General features: G+C 50.3%; 2 protein-coding genes across 2 annotated transcripts in view; both read left to right on the top strand.

Moving 5' to 3' along the window:
- LOC133344260 (potassium voltage-gated channel subfamily KQT member 5-like) overlaps positions 1–20,982 on the top strand; it is a 479,339-nt gene that overhangs the window by 87,573 nt on the left and 370,784 nt on the right. The window lies entirely within an intron of this gene.
- LOC133344258 (protein phosphatase 1 regulatory subunit 14B-like) lies at positions 7,854–18,840 on the top strand. Its single transcript, XM_061554334.1, has 4 exons — positions 7,854–8,185; positions 14,104–14,187; positions 14,813–14,845; positions 15,238–18,840. Exons 1-4 carry the CDS (start codon positions 7,973–7,975, stop codon positions 15,304–15,306), a joined length of 399 nt encoding a protein of 132 aa, XP_061410318.1. The 5' UTR covers positions 7,854–7,972; the 3' UTR covers positions 15,307–18,840.

Raw genomic sequence — 20,982 nt, forward strand, 5'->3', positions numbered from 1 at the left:
AGTATGGATAATTGCAGTCACGAAAACTTCAAATCTAGAATAAGCAAATCAATGCTGCAAAAATGATGCACTCGCAGTAGACCGTGTGCCGATGGATGGGTTGTGTGGCAGTGGTAGTACTTTCTTTCTTTGTTACTTAGAGGCAGATATATATGCAAAAGGAATTGCTTAGATATTTTGCTATTTAACTTATTATTTGGTTATTTTGCGTTATAAATTGTCTTCTGCACGTACAGATCGAAAACATGAATGTGACGATACACGTGCTAAACGTGTCGGTTTGGCCAGGTCTTCCCAGTAATCTAAAAACATTTTAACCGCATGCTCGACCCCACGATTCGGAGAAAAGTTGGAGCTATGTGAGCATACGCAGGGCTACCTCAGGCAGTCGACGGAGATGCCTGGGCAGTAGGCGGGGCTATCCGATTAATGGGCGGGGCTACCTGACAAGTGGGCGGAGCTACCTGATTAGTGGGCGGGGCTACCTGACAAGTGGGCGGGGCTAACTGATTAATGGGCGGGGCTATCTGGAAAGTGGGCGGTGCTATCTGATTAATGGGCGGGGCTATCTGGCAAGTGGGCGGGCTAACTGATTAGTGGGCGGGGCTATCTGACAAATGGGCGGGGCTAACTGATTAGTGGGCGGGGCTATCTGACAAGTGGGCGGGATAACTGATTAGTGGGCGGGGCTATCTGACAAATGGGCGGGGCTAACTGATTAGTGAGCGGGGCTATCTGACAAATGGGCGGGGCTATCTGATTAATGGGCGGGGCTACCTGGCAAGTGGGCGGGCTAACTGATTAGTGGGCGGGGCTACCTGGCAAGTGGGCGGGGCTAACTGATTAGTGGGCGGGGCTACCTGACAAGTGGGCGGGGCAATCCGATTAATGGGCGGGGCTACCTGGCAAGTGGGCAGGGCTAACTGATTAGTGGGCGGGGCTACCTGGCAAGTGGGCGGGGCTATCTGATTAATGGGCGGGGCTACCTGGCAAGTGGGCGGGCTAACTGACAAATGGGCGGAGCTACCTGATTAGTGGGCGGAGTCTAAAGAGTAGGCGGGGCCATTCCGGAACATGCAAACTTTGCATATTACGGAATGTGGATCGGGATCGAATCCACCGCACCTCCTGTCCCAACATTGTCATCATCATCCATGATCAAATCCACTGTTGGATGAAGGCCTCTCTTAGGGGCCGTCCATAAATGACATCACGCGATTTTGGACGATTTTTGACCCCCCCCCCCCCTCGTCACAAGACGTCACAAAAAGTCAGACCCCCCCCCTCAAATATGATGTCACAAAGCTCTGCCCTCCAACCCCCCCCCCCAAAACCATATTTCCATTTTAAAAATAAAACATGCTTCAAATCGCTGATGTTGTAGGAGAAAACATTTAATAAGAAGTATATTTAATTAAGTAAAACGTATTCTTGGTTCTTTCGGTAAAGTCACGTAGAAGGGAAATAATAAAATAATGAAATTATAACATTCATTTTATTTTATAACGTTTAATTTTTATTATTTTATTATTTACCTTCTACGTGACTTTACCGAAAGAACCGAGAATATGAATCCCTGCAGTCACAAAAGCTTTAAATCTAAATTTAAAATCGCGAATCTGTCTGTCTGTCTGTGGGTCGCCGGACCATACGCAGTTTCATTGGACGGCGGTTGCCCCTGGCAACGGGTAGCGACGCCTTCGCCCCGGGGTGGACGCCATTTTTAATTCCCGTTAAAAATAAGCGCACGCATTAACACGCGACTCTGAGGTAAATTCATAAAAGTTTCACGTCCTCTACAGAGTCGTGAGGGAGGGAGAGTGGTGAGGGAGGGAGAGTGGTGAGGGAGGGAGAGTGGTGAGGGAGGGAGAGTGGTGAGGGAGGGAGAGTGGTGAGGGAGGGAGAGTGGTGAGGGAGGGAGAGTGGTGAGGGAGGGAGAGTGGTGAGGGAGGGAGAGTGGTGAGGGAGGGAGAGTGGTGAGGGAGGGAGAGTGGTGAGGGAGGGAGAGTGCTGAGGGAGGGAGAGTGGTGAGGGAGGGAGAGTGGTGAGGGAGGGAGAGTGCTGAGGGAGGGAGAGTGGTGAGGGAGGGAGAGTGGTGAGGGAGGGAGAGTGGTGAGGGAGAGAGAGTGGTGAGGGAGGGAGAGTGGTGAGGGAGGGAGAGTGGTGAGGGAGGGAGAGTGGTGAGGGAGGGGAGAGTGGTGAGGGAGGGGAGGGATGAGGAGGGAGAGTGGTGAGGGAGGGAGAGTGCTGAGGGAGGGAGAGTGCTGAGGGAGGGGGGAGAGTGCTGAGGGAGGGAGAGTGCTGAGGGAGGGAGAGTGGTGAGGAGAGTGGTGAGGGAGGGGAGTGGTGAGGGAGGGAGAGTGCTGAGGGAGGGAGAGTGCTGAGGGAGGGGAGAGGGTGAGGGAGGGGAGTGGGGGGAGGGAGAGTGGTGAGGGAGGGAGAGTGCTGAGGGAGGGAGAGTGGTGAGGGAGGGAGAGTGTGAGGGAGGGAGAGGTGCTGAGGGAGGTGAGAGTGAGGGAGGGAGAGTGGTGAGGGAGGGAGAGTGGTGAGGGGGGAGAGTGGTGAGGGAGGAGAGTGGTGAGGGGGGGAGAGTGGTGAGGGGGGAGAGTGGTGAGGGAGGGGAGAGTGCTGAGGGAGGGAGAGTGCTGAGGGAGGGAGAGTGCTGAGGGAGGGAGAGTGGTGAGGGAGGGAGAGTGGTGAGGGAGGGAGAGTGGTGAGGGAGGGAGAGTGGTGAGGGAGGGGAGTGGTGAGGGAGGAGAGTGGTGAGGGAGGGAGAGTGGTGAGGGAGGGAGAGTGGTGAGGGAGGGAGAGTGGTGAGGGAGGGAGAGTGCTGAGGGAGGGAGAGTGCCTGAGGGAGGGAGAGTGGTGAGGGAGGGAGAGTGGTGAGGGAGGGAGAGTGGTGAGGGAGGGAGAGTGGTGAGGGAGGGAGAGTGGTGAGGGAGGGAGAGTGGTGAGGGAGGGAGAGTGCTGAGGGAGGGGAGAGTGGTGAGGGAGGGAAAGGGTGAGGGATGGAGAGTGGTGAGGGAGGGAGAGTGCTGAGGGAGGGAGAGTGGTAAGGGAGGGAGAGTGCTGAGGGAGGGAGAGTGCTGAGGGAGGAGAGAGTGCGTGAGGGAGGGAGAGTGGTGAGGGAGGGAGAGTGTGTGAGTGAGGGAGGAGAGTGGTGAGGGAGGAGAGTGGTGAGGGAGGGAGAGTGGTGAGGGAGGGAGGTGGTGAGGGAGGGAGAGTGGTGAGGGAGGGAGAGTGGTGAGGGAGGGGAGAGTGCTGAGGGAGGCGAGATGGTGAGGGAGGGAGAGTGCTGAGGGAGGGAAGAGATGTGCTGAGGGAGGGAGAGTGCTGAGGGAGGGAGAGTGGTGAGGGAGAGTGGTGAGGAGGGCGTGGCTGAGGAGGGAGTGGTGAGGGAGGGAGAGTGCTGAGGGAGGGAGAGTGGTATCGGGAGGGCGAGTGCTGAGGGAGGGAGAGTGCTGAGGGAGGGAGAGTGGTGCGGGAGGGAGAGTGGTGAGGGAGGGAGAGTGGTGAGGGAGGAGAGTGGTGAGGGAGGGAGAGTGGTGAGGGAGGGAGGTGGTGAGGGAGGGAGAGTGGTGAGGGAGGGAGAGTGCTGAGGAGGGAGAGTGCTGAGGGAGGGAGAGTGGTGAGGGAGGGGAGAGTGGTGAGGGAGGGAGAGTGGTGAGGGAGGGAGAGTGGTGAGGGAGGGAGAGTGGTGAGGGAGGAGAGTGGTGAGGGAGGGAGAGTGGTGAGGGAGGGAGAGTGGTGAGGGAGGGAGAGTGGTGAGGGAGGGAGAGTGCTGAGGGAGGGAGAGTGCTGAGGGAGGGAGAGTGGTGAGGGAGGGAAAGTGGTGAGGGAGGGAGAGTGGTGAGGGAGGGAGAGTGGTGAGGGAGGGAGAGTGGTGAGGGAGGAGAGTGGTGAGGGAGGGAGAGTGGTGAGGGAGGGAGAGTGGTGAGGGAGGGAGAGTGGTGAGGGAGGGAGAGTGCTGAGGGAGGGAGAGTGCTGAGGGAGGGAGAGTGGTGAGGGAGGGAGAGTGGTGAGGGAGGGAGAGTGGTGAGGGAGGGAGAGTGGTGAGGGAGGGAGAGTGCTGAGGGAGGGAGAGTGCTGAGGGAGAGTGCTGAGGGAGGGAGAGTGGTGAGGGAGGGAGAGTGGTGAGGGATGGAGAGTGGTGAGGGAGGGAGAGTGGTGAGGGAGGGAGAGTGGTGAGGGAGGGAGAGTGGTGAGGGAGGGAGAGTGCTGAGGGAGGGAGAGTGGTGAGGGAGGGAGAGTGCTGAGGGAGGGAGAGTGGTAAGGGAGGGAGAGTGCTGAGGGAGGGAGAGTGCTGAGGGAGGGAGAGTGGTGAGGGAGGGAGAGTGGTGAGGGAGGGAGAGTGGTGAGGGAGGAGAGTGGTGAGGGAGGGAGAGTGGTGAGGGAGGGAGAGTGGTGAGGGAGGGAGAGTGGTGAGGGAAGGAGAGTGGTGAGGGAGGGAGAGTGCTGAGGGAGGGAGAGTGCTGAGGGAGGGAGAGTGCTGAGGGAGGGAGAGTGGTGAGGGAGGGAGAGTGGTGAGGGAGGGAGAGTGGTGAGGGAGGGAGAGTGGTGAGGGAGGGAGAGTGCTGAGGGAGGGAGAGTGCTGAGGGAGGGAGAGTGCTGAGGGAGAGTGCTGAGGGAGGGAGAGTGGTGAGGGAGGGAGAGTAGTGAGGGAGAGAGAGTGCTGAGGGAGGAGAGTGGTGAGGGAGGGAGAGTGGTGAGGGAGGGAGAGTGGTGAGGGATGGAGAGTGGTGAGGGAGGGAAAGTGGTGAGGGAGGGAGAGTGGTGAGGGAGGGAGAGTGGTGAGGGAGGGAGAGTGGTGAGGGATGGAGAGTGGTGAGGGAGGGAGAGTGGTGAGGGAGGGAGAGTGCTGAGGGAGGGAGAGTGGTGAGGGAGGGAGAGTGGTGAGGGAGGGAGAGTGGTGAGGGAGGGAGAGTGGTGAGGGAGGGAGAGTGCTGAGGGAGGGAGAGTGGTGAGGGAGGGAGAGTGGTGAGGGAGGGAGAGTGGTGAGGGAGGGAGAGTGGTGAGGGAGGGAGAGTGGTGAGGGAGGGAGAGTGGTGAGGGAGGGAGAGTGCTGAGGGGGAGAGTGGTGAGGGAGGGAGAGTGGTGAGGGAGGGGAGAGTGTGAGGGAGGAGAGTGGTGAGGGAGGGAGAGTGGTGAGGGAGGGAGAGTGGTGAGGGAGGGAGAGTGGTGAGGGAGGGAGAGTGGTCAGGGAGGGAGAGTGGTGAGGGATGGAGAGTGGTGAGGGAGGGAGAGTGGTGAGGGAGAGTGGTGAGGGAGGGAGAGTGGTGAGGGAGGAGAGTGGTGAGGGAGGGAGAGTGGTGAGGGAGGGAGAGTGGTGAGGGAGGGAGAGTGGTGAGGGAGGAGAGTGGTGAGGGAGGGAGAGTGGTGAGGGAGGGAGAGTGGTGAGGGATGGAGAGTGGTGAGGGAGGGAGAGTGGTGAGGGAGGGAGAGTGGTGAGGGAGGGAGAGTGGTGAGGGAGGGAGAGTGGTGAGGGAGGGAGAGTGCTGAGGGAGGAGAGTGGTGAGGGAGGCAGAGTGGTGAGGGAGGGGAGAGCGGTGAGGGAGGAGGAGAGCGGTGAGGGAGGGAGAGTGGTGAGGGAGGGAGAGTGGTGAGGGAGGGGAGAGCGGTGAGGGAGGGAGAGCGGTGAGGGAGGGAGAGCGGTGAGGGAGGGAGAGCGGTGAGGGAGGGAGAGTGGTGAGGAAGGGAGAGTGGTGAGGGAGGGAGAGCGGTGAGGGAGGGAGAGCGGTGAGGGAGGGAGAGCGGTGAGGGAGGGAGAGCGGTGAGGGAGGGAGAGCGGTGAGGGAGGGAGAGTGGTGAGGGAGGGAGAGCGGTGAGGGAGGGAGAGTGGTGAGGGAGGGAGAGTGGTGAGGGAGGGAGAGTGGTGAGGGAGGGAGAGCGGTTGAGGGAGGGAGAGTGGTGAGGGAGGGAGAGTGGTGAGGGAGAGTGGTGAGGGAGGAGAGTGGTGAGGGATGGAGAGTGGTGAGGGAGGGAGAGCGGTGAGGGAGGGAGAGTGGTGAGGGAGGGAGAGTGGTGAGGAAGGGAGAGTGGTGAGGGAGGGAGAGCGGTGAGGGAGGGAGAGTGGTGAGGGAGGGAGAGTGGTGAGGGAGGGAGAGTGGTGAGGGAGGGAGAGCGGTGAGAGACGGAGAGTGGTGAGGGAGGGAGAGCGGTGAGGGAGGGAGAGTGGTGAGGGAGGGAGAGCGGTGAGGGAGGGAGAGTGGTGAGGGAGGGAGAGCGGTGAGGGAGGGAGAGTGGTGAGGGAGAGTGGTGAGGGAGAGTGGTGAGGGAGGAGAGTGGTGAGGGATGGAGAGTGGTGAGGGAGGGAGAGTGGTGAGGGAGGGAGAGTGGTGAGGGAGGGAGAGCGGTGAGGGAGGGAGAGCGGTGAGGGAGGGAGAGTAGTGAGGGAGGGAGAGTGGTGAGGGAGGGAGAGTGGTGAGGGAGGGAGAGTGGTGAGGGAGGGAGAGTGGTGAGGAAGACTGGTGAGGGAGGAGAGTGGTGAGGGAGGGAGAGTGGTGAGGGAGGGAAAGTGGTGAGGGAGGGAGAGTGGTGAGGGAGGGAGAGTGGTGAGGGAGGGAGAGCGGTGAGGGAGGGAGAGTGGTGAGGGAGGGAGAGTGGTGAGGGATGGAGAGTGGTGAGGGATGGAGAGTGGTGAGGGAGGGAGAGTGAGGGAGGGAGAGTGGTGAGGGAGGGAGAGCGGTGAGGGAGGGAGAGTGGTGAGGGAGGGAGAGCGGTGAGGGAGGGAGAGTGGGGAGGGAGGGAGAGTGGTGAGGGAGGGAGAGTGGTGAGGGAGGGAGAGTGGTGAGGGAGGGAGAGTGGTGAGGGAGAGTGGTGAGGGAGGGAGAGTGGTGAGGGAGGGACTCAGCCTCAAAACGAGTAACTGCTGTCGCGTATTAACATCGCCACTGGGGAGACAAAGGCGGCCGGGCGTGGTGGATACAAGTCCCGGGCGAAGCCGGGTAGTACAGCTAGTTTTTATTTAAAGTTGCGCATTTTTATGTGACGTCACATTTCTCAAACCCCCCTCCCCTCGTCACACATCGTCACAAATGTCTGACCCCCCCCCCCTCTAGGTGCGTGACGTCATTTATGGACGGCCCCTTACAACACGCCGTCTCTCACGCGGGCCCCCCGTTGGCTTCGAGACCCTCCGAGCACGTTGCACGCCTCGACTGTGCGCGTCATCGATGACGCAATCACGTACCACCATAACACGCAGCTCACCTGGGCGCCGTCGTGCCGTGTCCACGCGGACCATCGACGTCATTACGCACCATTCGTCAAGCGCTGAGCATCGTCGCGTGACGTCACCACGCAGCGTGCGCGATTGCGTCATCGACAGTGCGGTGTAACGGGCTCCTGAGAGCACTCTACCTGGGCTCTGTCGTGACGTAATCACGTAAACGGACGTGGGTGCTGAGCAACGTCGCGTGACGTCACCACGCAGCGCGCGCGATTACGTCACCGCTAGTGCGGTGTAACGGGCTCCTGACAACATTCTACCTGGGTTCCGTCGTGACGTAATCACGTAGACGGACGTCGGCGCTGAGCAACGTCGCGTGACGTCACCACGCAGCGCGCGCGATTACGTCACCGCTAGTGCGGTGTAACGGGCTCCTGACAACATTCTACCTGGGTTCCGTCGTGACGTAATCACGTAGACGGACGTCGGCGCTGAGCAACGTCGCGTGACGTCACCACGCAGCGCGCGCGATTACGTCACCGCAAGCGCAGGGCGATGGCGATCCCTCGCCTGCAACGTACCTGGGTTGCGTCGTGACGTCACCCGCGCTGCGTGCGTCCCCCAACGCTGAGCGGAGCGCGTGACGTCGGCCACGCAAGCGTGCGTGATGACGTCACACCATCGGTTCACCTCGCAGGTGCGAGCCCGAGGAGCAGGTAAGAGTCGCACGGAGGCGGCGGTAGTGGTGGTGGTGGCTCTGGCGTTGGTGTTTGACACAGAGAGGACGAAGAGCGGCGGCACACGATGTCGGAGAGCAGCGGCACTCGCGTGTGCTTCGAGGCGGGCGCTGAAGAGGAAGGCGAGTGCGAGGGCGAGGAGGAGGAGGATGCCGGGGCAGGCGCGCCGGGCCGCAGGCAGGGCAAGGTGACGGTGAAGTACAACCGGCGTGAGCTGCAGCGCCGCCTCGACCTGGAGGGCTGGGTGGACGAGAGGCTCACGCAGCTCTACGCCTGCCCCGTGAGTCTCGCTCGCCATGCGCTTCACCTGCCCAACCAACACAGCTCCCCGCCGGTGTTGGGGCGGGAGGCACCGCCGTACACAATGACCGCGGCGACAGTGGTGAAGTGTGCGGTTACACGAGCCCAGTGTGACCGTCACATTTTTTTTGGTGCGGTGTTTGTTAGTTTGGGTAAAGTTACGTAGGTATAAAATAAAATAAATAATCACGGAGGTAAAAATAAATAATCACGGAGGTATAAAATAAATCATCACGTAGGTATAAAATGAAATAAATCATCACGTAGGTATAAAATAAAATAAATCGTCACGTAGGTATAAAATAAAATAAATCGTCACGTAGGTTAGAAATAAATCATCACGGAGGTATAAAATAAATCACGTAGGTATAAAATAAAAGAAATCATCACGTAGGTATAACATAGAATAAATTAAATCGGTGATTTAATGTATTTGATACCTACGTGACTTTACCCAAACTGACAAACCGAAAGAACCAAAGAGTATGGATCCCTGCAGTCACGAAAACTTCAAATTTAGATTGTTTGTCAATTGTTGGTTAAGGCCGGGAATGATCGATGTTTAGTACAAGGGAGTGGGTCCAGATGTCTAATTCACTAAAACTTTATTTTTAAAGTAAAGTGAATTTAAAAGGCCCACTGGAGCCAGTTATCTATTTTTCAGAAGCGACCTGGCCACAAATGATAGATCAGCGAAGCGGTTTATCGCCATGTGGAAATGTATAGCAGCCCAAATGCTGTGAACGCGTGGCGATGTTAATTCTAATTGTGGAGGGGAAAAACGCCGACCACGGTAAGAGTGAGACACGCAAACTCCAAATATACAGTTTCAGTTTCATGTATTTGGTTTAGCCCTCTGAGCCATTCGGCTCTTGAATCGGGTGCAACCGCAACAAACAACAAACAAGAAAACATCTTAAAGTGACTATGCGCGCAAACAGAAAAATCCAGGGAAAAACTGCAAAGTCTTCCAGAAGAAAATCACCGGACAGCAGGCGTCAGGGTCGTGAACGAAAAGACGGCCTTGCCGCATGGCAGGCGAGGTAGTTAACATCATCAAGGGCCGCCACACCGCCTGCAAGGGGTGATTTCACGTGCTTTCTGGTATTGTCGGAGCCAGCAATGAAGGACACTTGAGTCGCCTCGAGTTGTGTGTATGCTGGCGTCTTGTGTTGCAATAAGGTCGTCCATAAATGACGTCACGCACCTAGGGGGGGGGGGTCAGAAATGTGACATCACATCAAAATTCGCAACTTTAAATAAATATAGACAACACGTTCTACTTAATTAAATTTAATTTTTAATAAATGTTTTCTCCAACAAGATCAGAGTGCAGCGCCACATTAAATATGCACTAAAATGACAATAGTTTAAAGCGATTTGAAGCATGTTTTATATTTTTTTGGGGGGGGGGGGCAGAGCTTTGTGACGCCATATTTGAGGGGGAGGGGTCTGACTTTGTGACGTCGTGTGACGAAGGGGGGGGGGGCAAAACCGCGTGACGTTATTTATGGACGGCCCCATAGGTGCTCGCTAACAACACCAGTCGTCTCGACTGTCCTTTAAACAGTTGATGTGGTCATCTGTGTGACTGTCCAGCTTGTGTGTGTGCCTTTACGTGTGCCTCTTGGGTTTTTTGCAGGTACTGTATCACGATAATGAGTGTTCGTGCGTTTCCTTGTGTCTGCATTTTGGGGAGCGGTGGCGCAGTGGTTTGCGCACTGCGCCGAGTTAAGATTCCCGCTCAAGGCCAACGTCGGTAACAGAGTATATCTGAACCAGATCTGGCCCTCCCCTAGGTCGACTCGGTCTCAAATTATTACCTGGTGGGATGTCCAAACGGTGAGCGAGTGGTGCTGGTTTTTCCACTTCCTTGTGGGACCTGCCGGTCATCACCAGTGTTCGCTAACAGCACGTGTCCCAAATCGATTGCGAAAAGCTGTATTCATAGGGGGTCTTTGTTTTTGTGTCTGAAGACTGTGTGTGTACTCGTAAAAATGTATTTTTGTGAATAAAGTACTTGTGTCTGTTTCTTTACCGTAAACAAAATACATAAACAGTTGCTCCGAGTTAAAAAAACGCAGGCCCATCGGCTGATGAGTCTAATTTTTTGTAACATATCCAAATAATTCAAATTTGTAATTTGCATTCCAACCTAGGATCCCAATGCGTAGGAAACAAAACAGAACCAGGGGCAACCGACCAAAACTAAAGAGGGAATGCCACTTTAAAGAGATGGGTTTTCAAAGCAGACTTAATTATATCTACCGACTCTGATTTCAAGCGGCAAGGCGTTCCATATCTTGGGTGCCACGCTAACAAAAGCCCGAGCGCCAAAAGAGCGCAACCTTAGACCTGGCAGTGCCGAGCAGTTGGCGATCAGAATATCTTAAGCACTGGCAGAGCCAGTGGGGTGGCACGTGCCCCCCTCCCCCCCCCCCCCCCCAATGATCCGATCGAAATCCCCAATTTCGATCGGATCATTGGGGTGTATTAGTAATAAATCGGCATTTTGCGACCCCCACTGCCACTGTGGAGCATATTATTACATGCCAGGGCCTCTATGAGATGATAGGACAAGAGTCTGAGTCCATAATTGACAATAAGTAACGGCAAAGCAGTTATAAGTGACTCGTTGTGCGCAGTTGCGTATACAGTACACGACTTCCCTGAAGGCATCAACACCTTCAGCGAGCGTGATGCCGATCACACACGGGTCGATTTCGACCCTCGATCGATGGTTGCGCCATCGCCGCACACGCGTCGAATAAAAAGCAAGGGACAAGTCCTTACTGACTAACAACTCCTCTATCATTTTTCATTGCTGGATGGGTTGCCCACGCTACCTGAAAATCCTGGCTCCGCCATTGTTTTTCAGGACCTTGATGGATTATATAAATGTATCAGTTCCCGCAATTAATGTGGGGTGAGCCCTTTTAAAGCCTTATATTATTTCCCCTCAGTTCACAAAGACAGTGGCATGGCAAATTGTACACTTAATTACTATGTTCGATTTTTATACCGATTAAAGAACCGTATACATTTCCATTTAAAGCTTTCGTGACTTGAGGGATTCATCTTCTTGGTTCTTTCGGTAAAGTCACGTAGAATGGAAATAAAAAAAATAAAAAAATAATTCTCACGACGTTTCGGCCACAACGCAGGACAGCTGCTTGCGTTGTGGCCGAAACGTCGTGAGAATTATTTTATAATGTTTAATTTTATTATTTTATTATTTCCATTCTACGTGACTTTACCGAAAGAACCAAGAAGATGAACCGTATACATTTTGGACTTAAAAAAATAAATTGTCACCGATAATTTCATTGAGAAGGGTAGCCCATTCATTACGACGCTATACAAGTGAAGACTAGATGGCCAGTTATGGTGCACTTCATCATTCCTTTACAGGTCTTATACAAGCTACACAATTGGGCTATTCCGTGGCTACACGCAGTGGCCTGCACATGCAAATAATCTCGGTATCTTTAACCTCCGCTTTACTGCCGAACGGCGGTGCTTTTGACAAATACGCCAGTGGCTGTGTTTAAATTTAGAGGTGAACAAAGTTCAAGTTAATTTATTAGGTATAGCCCTGTGAGCCATTCGGCTCTTCAATCGGGTGCAACCACAACAAACAAAAAACTAAAACATGAACAAAAAACATCTCAAAGTGAATATGTGACTAAGTGCAAACAGAAAATCCAAGAAAAGACAGCAAAATATTGCAGAAAAAATCACCGTACATTAACGCTGTGTGCAAAAATCCCAGTTGGATGCAAGTCAAACAACCAACAACAACCACAAGACAACTTAGATTAAGGCCATCAGTCTAACTCTGTACTACAACAAACAAACATGGCTAAACCAATACACTTTTCGAAATCATCAAAATAAGCCATGAAAGCAATGAAACAGTGATCATAGGAACTGTGACTGAATTTTCACAATAAATGGCATGCGCATCTCAAAGTCAGCTGGCTACAATTTACGTACGGTAAGCCTGAATCGATGTAAATGTAAGACTAATTGATTTGTGTCTCAATAGCAAATCGAAGTCAAGTAAAATACACCAAGGTCTTGCATATTTTTTGGAGATCCACAGCTGCATTTACGTGAATTCCACGTATTTGCATTACTTGGGCTCTTTGTAAACGTTTGTCTACGTGGAGACATTAACACGAGCAGCGGAAACACGGCAAGTAATTGTACGTAACCCTGTTGAAGTGAATGAGAGCAGTATTGACTTAGAATCCATAAAAACTCACCGTGTGAGCATTTCTTTGAGAGAGCAGTTTGGAAGTTGAATAATTGAATGCATGGATTGTATGATTTGGTGTGGCCATTCTGGGTTAAAGTGCAACCGAGGTTCACTGCTTCTCATTACGGTGCTGAGTTTTGTTGTGTTCCGATGCAAACATTTCAAAACAAACTTCATGTGGAATGGATCAAGAAAGATTCGATACTCCAGATCATGATACACGCATCATATTTACCGTTTAAGAACCGTCCTTTGCGATTCGTATATGTTGCGTGTGATGGGTTAATGTCACCCCTCGAGCCAAAATATAATTTAGAAAATATTTTACAATCATTCAAAACCCTTTTGTAAATCCAGCACTGGATGTAAAGCCTTCCGAGGCTGTGTCGGTCATAGGAGTGGTGTTTGAACGTAGATCACCAAGCCAGTCGGTGTGAAATTTAAAGGAATTGATAGATATCACTCGCCACTTGTGTCAGCCGTAACCGACAATCAAACTCGGATCATTGTGGCTGGGGTGAATATTTACACAACACCGTCTTAATATGTCGTGATCTTTCAACCCTAAACGTGTTCGGAGTAGGTACGATGCAAGCCTGCGTGATTACTTCATGAAACATTCACGATAGATTTTCTCACGCGATTGGACGTACAATTCGCCATGCAATTGACGCGGTTGTTTATCAGGCTTTTAAATGACCCTTGCGCTCGAAGTGGCAAGTGTTGTAATTCACCCCACTTTGGATTGGGCATGGCTTCCTTGAAAAGCTTTACAGCCCCAGTTAATGTGTTTGCAGTGCTTATTACGGCTGTATCTATGCCCCCCCTCCATCATAACGTCACTTGTTACTTCAATGTCAACACTTAGTCCACTGTTCACTTATTTTTTATGGCCTCGTGGTTCATATTGCATTGAAAGTGACTGCAGTATTTTTTTTACGAATAAATCACAAAGAGCGTTGCACATGAATCAGAAATCACAGATTTTTTACACACAAGATGGAACGTGTGTATCGTCGATGTCAAAATGATCTTATCTGGTCAATTGCCCCATTTCATAATCACCCAGTCAATATTGTCACGAGACCCTAGTAAAGGCGCCATGATACTACGCTTGTTATGAAACATGTGGCATTTGATTCTCTAACGTAGGGCTTTGTTGAGCGGAGCCTTGATAAGTTCAGCGAGTTTAATGGGTGCTCGGTAACCTCTCGTTTTTGCCTGTGTTGAATTGTATTCTGACCATATTCAGTTGTGAGTGGTGGAGGGGCAGTGCAAAAAAATTCACTGGAGTGCCTGGAAAAACCCCACTCAAATTTCACACAGATTGATCATAAACTATTAAACTCTTGAAACCATTTTTATTTTAACAGGCAAGACCCACCAAGCTATATAACTCGTTTTCGGAAGCGACCTGGCCACAAATTATAGCTCAACGAAGTGACATGCAAATTGATAGCAGCCAAACACTCAACTACTAAGCCACTCTCGCCTTTCAGACACTGCATTTTCCATGCAGTGTTTCACTTTGCAGCAGGTAAAGGTAAAACGGAATTCGCAAAACACCCCAGGGGGGCAATACTTTCCTGACAAAGGACTCGCGACTCAATGAGGCTTTCCTCCTGTGTGCGCTGCAGGAGGAAGAGATGCCAGAGCTGGAAATTGACATCGACCATCTCCTGGAGCTCAACACGGATGAGGAGAGGGCGGAGCAGCTACGGGTGAGCTCATTGGAGTAACAACAACTACTTGAATTACTACTACCAGTAATGCTCAGCAAACCACCACTAACTAACTACGGTGGTCACATGGCCAAGTGGCGGCCCTCATTAATACTTGAAATGCTACGTGGCGTGTGCATCATAGTTGACGTTAAAGATCATGTGAGCTGGCGTCATGGTGTGACCTCTTCATCGCCCCGATAACTTGTGAGGACCCTCCTGAAAAAGAGTCACGCGACTCAGGCTTTCCTGGGTATACGAGCATAATAAATACAACAGCATAATAAATACAACAGCATAATAAATACAACAGCTATTAATGCTGTCTTTAGCACACTTTACGAGCAACCACTATTTGATCTGGTGCGGCAGTTGAAACGATGGACAAGTTTCTTTCAGCCTATCCTTGGATAGGCAGGCCCCCATCATAGAGATGTGCAGTTTATGTTGGGATTCATGACTGACAAGGGAGCTCCTTAAAAAGTATGAGCGTGGATATATTTTTTGTTTCAATGGACTCGCATACAGAATCAGCAGTCAATATTGACAAGTGTTCACGCACACTGTTCTTGTAAAAACAGCCAAATTCACATTTTTTATGAATATATTTTTTATGCCATTCCAGGAAATCTTACAGGCATGCGCCAACAGCCCAGAGGTGAGTTTAAACGTAGGCTTTTGCGAACAATATCCGTGAGGTTTTTGGGTTACATTGCGTACTCGAATGGTAAATGTTGTGAGTTTACTCCCCAACACACCGGTGTGCTGAACTAGTAACGAATAGGCATGTTTTCTTTACGTGACAAACCTTACTAATTGGCTATATCGGGTGGTGGCGGGTTTAATGATACATTTATATTTCCACGATCGAACCCAGAAATCTATACTCTGGAGCCCAGAGGTAAGTGCCACCTTGATATTCGATATGTCGATGCCCCCCAGGGGCACAAGGAAGCAGCAGACAATGACTGGAACTGATAACTAATATGAAATCACGACACAACCGTCTCGTGGTCGCGCGGACGTAGAAACTAATGTGCCTCATTGCAGGGGTTCATCGCGGATCTGCTGTCGAGCCTCAAAGGGATGAAGAAACTCAACAACGGCAGTCGGAAGTGATGGCTCCCTGGGCTTCTACGGTCAAGCAGCTCACCCCCAGACTACAAGAAGCCTTTCGTTAATGCGAATGACGAACTCGTTGGGCGAATGGGCTTTTACAAGTAACCGGAGTTGTCGCTTTAGTGGCTGGAAACTATGCAAACCCCGCAAGTCTGGCATGCGAGAGGTGCCTTTTTGTTACCTGGGCTTGTGCTTCGTGTGCGTTGTGAGCCTTGGGTTTCGCACGCCGGCTAAGGGAGAGCATGCTGGGTGCCGTGTGGATGCGTTCCAAAGCGGTGGGTTATTCTTGAACATCGGTCTTTGGGGCTCCGGAATATTAATGCTGTAGTTACACTTTTGCATTTTGCAACGGTGGTTTTAACGTTTTGGTTCGGTCACAGCACGGAATAGACAATTGTGTAGCACGTGGTGCTGAGCCGTCTCGAGCACAACGTATACATTTGTAACTGGTTAACGTTAATGAATAATAAATCCGTTTTAACGACACTCGGACAACGGTAATGGTACGCAAGTTACTTAATCGTGTTACAAAATGTATAGCTTTAAATGAGACCGAAATCTTTTACGTTTAGCAGCAGGTAGCAATGTGTGCGATGGCTTTTCGTGTTAAATGCATGTCGGTGTTGACTTGTGTCGATTGGTCTATTTATAACGTAACGATGTGCGCATGACCCCGAGACCAGATGTGTGGTTCCACGGTGGGGATCTGCCTCACCACGTGGCAACGATCACGTGGTGCACCCTCGCGAGGTTGTACAGTAAAACCTTGGATTGCGAGTAACTTGGTCTGCGAGTGTTTTGCAAGACGAGTAATTTTTAAAAAGAAATATTAATTTGATAAACGAGCGAGGTCTTGCAATACGAGTAGTACGTATATACGCTTTGTCTGCCGAGCGTCACGTGATCACAACTGATATACGAGTGCTTTGGATTACAAACACGTTTCCGGAACGAATTATGCTCGCAGTCCAAGGTTTTGCTGTACTCCTTACCTCCACTAGAGTAGTGGTGATGATGGCGATGATTGGAAGCTCTGCTGCTTTTTTCAATTGAGCTTTGCCCCCAGCGAGTGGGAACAAATATGACCCAATCAACTTATAAGCTTCTCATATCTTGGGAGCTGAATAGAGTTGAGCCTGGTTAATATTTGACATGGATGGAATACACCAGGGTTTTCCAGGTGTTGTTGGCTTGGGGCTGTGAGATCGTAAGGAGTTGGCAGTGTTTTATCTCCTTGTATAACATTCCCTGTTGATTTTCTGGTGTTTTTTTTTCCCTACATGCCACTCAATCAGTTATGGAACTGGCCAAACATCCCAATGGAGGACCCTCCTGTAAAATGTTCATAGTCGTTAAGATCTTCTTGGGTAAAATATTGGCATGAGTACATTTAAAAATATCATCTGTTTTGTCATTCCCAGCCACTAAAGCTGGTGGCTGCCTGTAATGTGATGCAGAGGCCTGCACTGACGTTTATTCATTGTGCATGTTGGATATATATGTCATGGAAAGGCCCACACATTTTAAAGAGGTGCAACGATTAAGCACGACAAAGTCCTGCGGACACTAATCACAAGGCATTAAGTCTGCATTAACCACGCGTGCATGTGGTAAAAAAACGCAAACAAATATGCGTTGATAATGTATGCACTCTCCCTGCAACTGGTTGGGTCTGCACCGGAGGCAGACTGTTTTATGACGAAAGGCCGCCCAAAGGCGAGCAGTTACAAGGAGTAAGCAAACACCAAAGCATTCATAGCTGGGTTTAAGCAGTTATAGCTATAGGGACCCCCATTCACCAGTATAAATACTCCTGTACAGCAGCAAGGGTAAATCGATATTTTATGATTTGATGTCTTGATACTATTAACTACTTTTATTCTACCAGCAAAGGCCCACTGAGCTATATAGCTATTTTTCAGAAGCGACCTGGCCACAAATGATAGCTCAACGAAGTGGCTTATCATGTGGAAATGTACAGCAGCCAAATACTCTAAACGCATGTTTCTAAATGTAGAGGGGAAAACCTGGAGGACCCAGAGAAGCAGCCACGCGACCACGGGGAGAACATGCTAACCCCAAATATCCAGGCATAAGGGTTGGGATTGAACCCACGACCTGTACAACAGGCAAGGTAATTAACATCTTGCCACCGTGGCATACTGGAGAAAGGGTCCCATAATTACGATCAGTCCTTGTTGACACGTACCTAGGCTATGTCCTGAGCTTTCTCACAAGTTTGAAGAATTGTTCACGTGAAAAACAACTTTAAAGTTGTGATCAGGCATAATTTGTACTGTATTACAATGCATGGAGGTGATGTTACGACATTGTTATAATGGTACGCAGGTGTAATGTCAGTTCCTTTTCATTAATGAAGCTTTAAACTCGTGTCAGACAGCCCAGGGTACATAGGCAAAGTCAATATATACCAGTTGGGTTTTTTGTTGTGTAAACAATAAAACAGGTTCCTGCTCTTAGATAATTCGAGCATGTTTTTATGAATACTGTGACCTATATCTTGTGGTTTACTTAAAATAATACATAGATGTACTGCAAACTGACTGGAAAATATACAGACAATATCCATTTAGTGTACGTTTGCTGTAGATTATAATCCTTTGGCTGTGGTTGAAATTAATGTTTCCCTTAGATCTAGGCTATACCGACGAATTGTAATTGATACGACTTCTTGAATGATATACACGGGTGAGACTTTTAAACATTTTACTGGCATTCTGCAAAATTGCAATGTGGCAAGAGATACCGAAACGGACTTATATTCATATTTGTTCGATGTAAGACGAGTATACGTAATGCAAATTACATTTAAGGTGCGAGCAATGGGGCAGTAGCTCACACCGCGCTATCGACCTGGTACCCCAAGTTCAATCTCTGGCCATGGCTTACATTCGTCATGAGTGACATGAACCAGGCCTGCAAACCCCTCCCAATGCACCGAGCTAATGAAGATTTGAAAGGTCGGCGACCGTTCCCTGGTTGACAACATGCAATTGTTTAATTTATATCTACAAGTATATCACCTCTGATTGCCCGCCATTGCCTATCAGCTTTGGTGCTGGGCACCTGCGAAAGAGCTTCATAGCATCGTGGGTTCCAGTACAAAACACATTCCTGCGGAGGGAGCTGGTAGGAACGTTGGGTTGCTCGGTCAATGGCCAGGGTCAACGGTGGCGTGGTGTATTCCGCAAATATGTCCGACTGAGGGCGGGCACAAGCCGGCGTGAGTAGGTTAAACGTTGAGTTTTATCATCGCGGGTTCCAGTACAAATAACGTGTGTCTGTGTACACGACTTTGCATTGCACCTCACCCAATCGCTCCCCATGTGTGGCTTCGCTTCACGAGCCACCTGCTCCCAATAGTGCACGTGGACATTCATTCAATGCGAGTAACACTGCCCCCCACCCCCCATTTGTTGGGGGGTGTCCGGTGTTGTATTTCACTCATTCATTCTCGGTTTGTGTTGCATCGTCCCCTTTTTTTTATTTATGCAATAAATCACTCGACTCGTGCTTCTGTTTAATCTCATGGACATATTTAATGTGCTTTTTAAGGTAATACAGTTCAGGACTGCCGAGTTTAGCTTGGTGCTATGCATACTGAAGTTTAATTTAGTTGCAGCAGCAGCAGATGTATGTGTGCGAAGCCAGATACCGACCGACACAAACCAACACACTTCATTGTACCCGACCACCGCCTAATCAATGCTTTACATCATAAACCACGTGAAAATATCGAATACCCCTTTCAAATCCAACATTCTATGAGGTAGGTATTACGTGTCGTTAACTCCCTTAAAAACTCGGCGTGCACGACTTCGTATCACGTTCACTCGATGCGAAGCGTTTAGAGGCCGTACAATACCACGGGTAAAGACAATTGCAAAAAAGAAAAAGCAGACACGCATGGTGACCAACGAAAGAATGGGTGCCACATTTAAAATTTACGGTCAATTGTTTGCTTTGCATAGCAGCTGCACCTCTTGAAGAGATCGTCAGCACTTCTGATGCCCCGCTGCCACAAGTTATGCCGAGGATTTTTTTTGTAATATCCCTTTTCATTTATACACCTTCGAAACGTCAAGTGTTTCTCGGCTTCACCGGTGGATCTCACCATTTTTTGCTTGACAACCGCTCAATTGCCAACGAAAAAAAAGCCCAAATCAAATCAATAGATATTTTTTACTCAATTAAAATGTGGAGTGGATAAAACCCACCGCATCATTAAGCCGTGTTACGTGCACTGCAAAAACATTTAAAGAGTTTAATTCCTGGCCCCTGCGAATATTAGTAGCAACCGATATCTTAACTGGTTTTGGGTTCTGGCCCCAAACCCCTTCCTCGCTCCCCACTGCACCACAATCCCACACCGACCAGTGTGGAGAAGTATGGTCAAGCAATCTGCACGCCCGAGACGGCACTGGGAGGGCCCCTTCATGCATCAGTGAAGCGGCGGCGACAGGGCTGAACATTATTTTGCAATGCAGAGCACATTTGACCTGGAAGTTGCTTGTGTAAGGCTTTTGTGCAAGGCTCTACGGCTACTCCGGCGTCATGCAAGAGCATTTTTAATACGAAATCGTCCAAGAGTTTCGAAGAGTCATCCGTTGAGAAATGAAGGCTAAGGTCATAGGCAATGTGTTATCGAACCTATACAAGTTTGAGTGCCACGATTTAAATGATATCCTTATTGGCAAATCTGCGATGCAGTATACTTCCATAAACCCCTGTCAAACCCCAAGGCGTCAGGCTAATTGCCTTTTAACTATCCCAAGAACAAGAATTGGAGTAGGTGACAAAGCCTTTGCCGTTGTAACGGTTTGAAACAACCTTGTTACCTCCCCTTTAGTTTCGTAAATCTTCATTGAACAAAATATCCTGGAGAAAGATATATTCTGGATACTACCCACAGCTGAAAATGTGATTTGTAACTTTGATCTTACGCCTGTGTACCGATAGTCACATCTTAATGTGCGTGGTCTGGGACAGTTTTTGTTGTTATTGTTGCCTTGCCCAAGATTGCATTTCGTGTTACAAAAATCCGCAGAAATGTATGTACTTTTGCAATTTCTAGTTACATCCTTAGATTTGTTTTCAGCGACTTGCTTACTTTTCGTATAATTTGCACTCCGTGTTGTTGTATTGTTTGTTGTTGCAACTTTCTGACCCGCCCCCTTCTGGACATCTGTAAAAAAAACAGTGCCTCATAGCTCATCGGATTCCTCCAGGATAAAGATTGTGATTGAATAAAAAAGTAAAGCGTACTATTAACAGACGTCCCTTTCCCAAACATGTTGAATCGAGTAATATAAATTAGATTTATCAAACGCCGACGTGTTTGTATTGAGACGCACAGCTAAGAAAACAACACAGTGCCTTGTAAGGTTATCCAATGATCTCTAACCGGGTTAACACACAACCTTGAGCTTGAACCAGGTTCTCGTAATGTAGCTTAGTGGGGACCATACCCAGCTAAATAACCGACTAAAATATTTGTAAACACATGCGGACAAACGGTTTGGTGTTTACGAAGGGACACGCAACCCACAATATGGGTCTCGGGTACACGTACCAAGGACGCGTGCCTTGGGCTGTTTGAAGCTTCTGGGCATTTACTATAAAGTTACCGTTCCTAACGCGGCTCTCGTGACATTA

The sequence above is a fragment of the Lethenteron reissneri genome, chromosome 19 (assembly GCF_015708825.2).
Source record: "Lethenteron reissneri isolate LAM-NWPU_2019-01 chromosome 19, ASM1570882v1, whole genome shotgun sequence".
NCBI lineage: Eukaryota > Metazoa > Chordata > Hyperoartia > Petromyzontiformes > Petromyzontidae > Lethenteron > Lethenteron reissneri.

Excerpts from the sequence above, each read along its gene's own strand:
- LOC133344258 (XM_061554334.1), top strand. The coding sequence starts at position 7,973 with ATGTCGGAGAGCAGCGGCACTCGCGTGTGCTTCGAGGCGGGCGCTGAA. Across the intron at positions 8,186-14,103 it reads CGCAGCTCTACGCCTGCCCC|GAGGAAGAGATGCCAGAGCT; the intron begins GTGAGTCTCGCT and ends TGTGCGCTGCAG. Across the intron at positions 14,846-15,237 it reads CATGCGCCAACAGCCCAGAG|GGGTTCATCGCGGATCTGCT; the intron begins GTGAGTTTAAAC and ends GCCTCATTGCAG.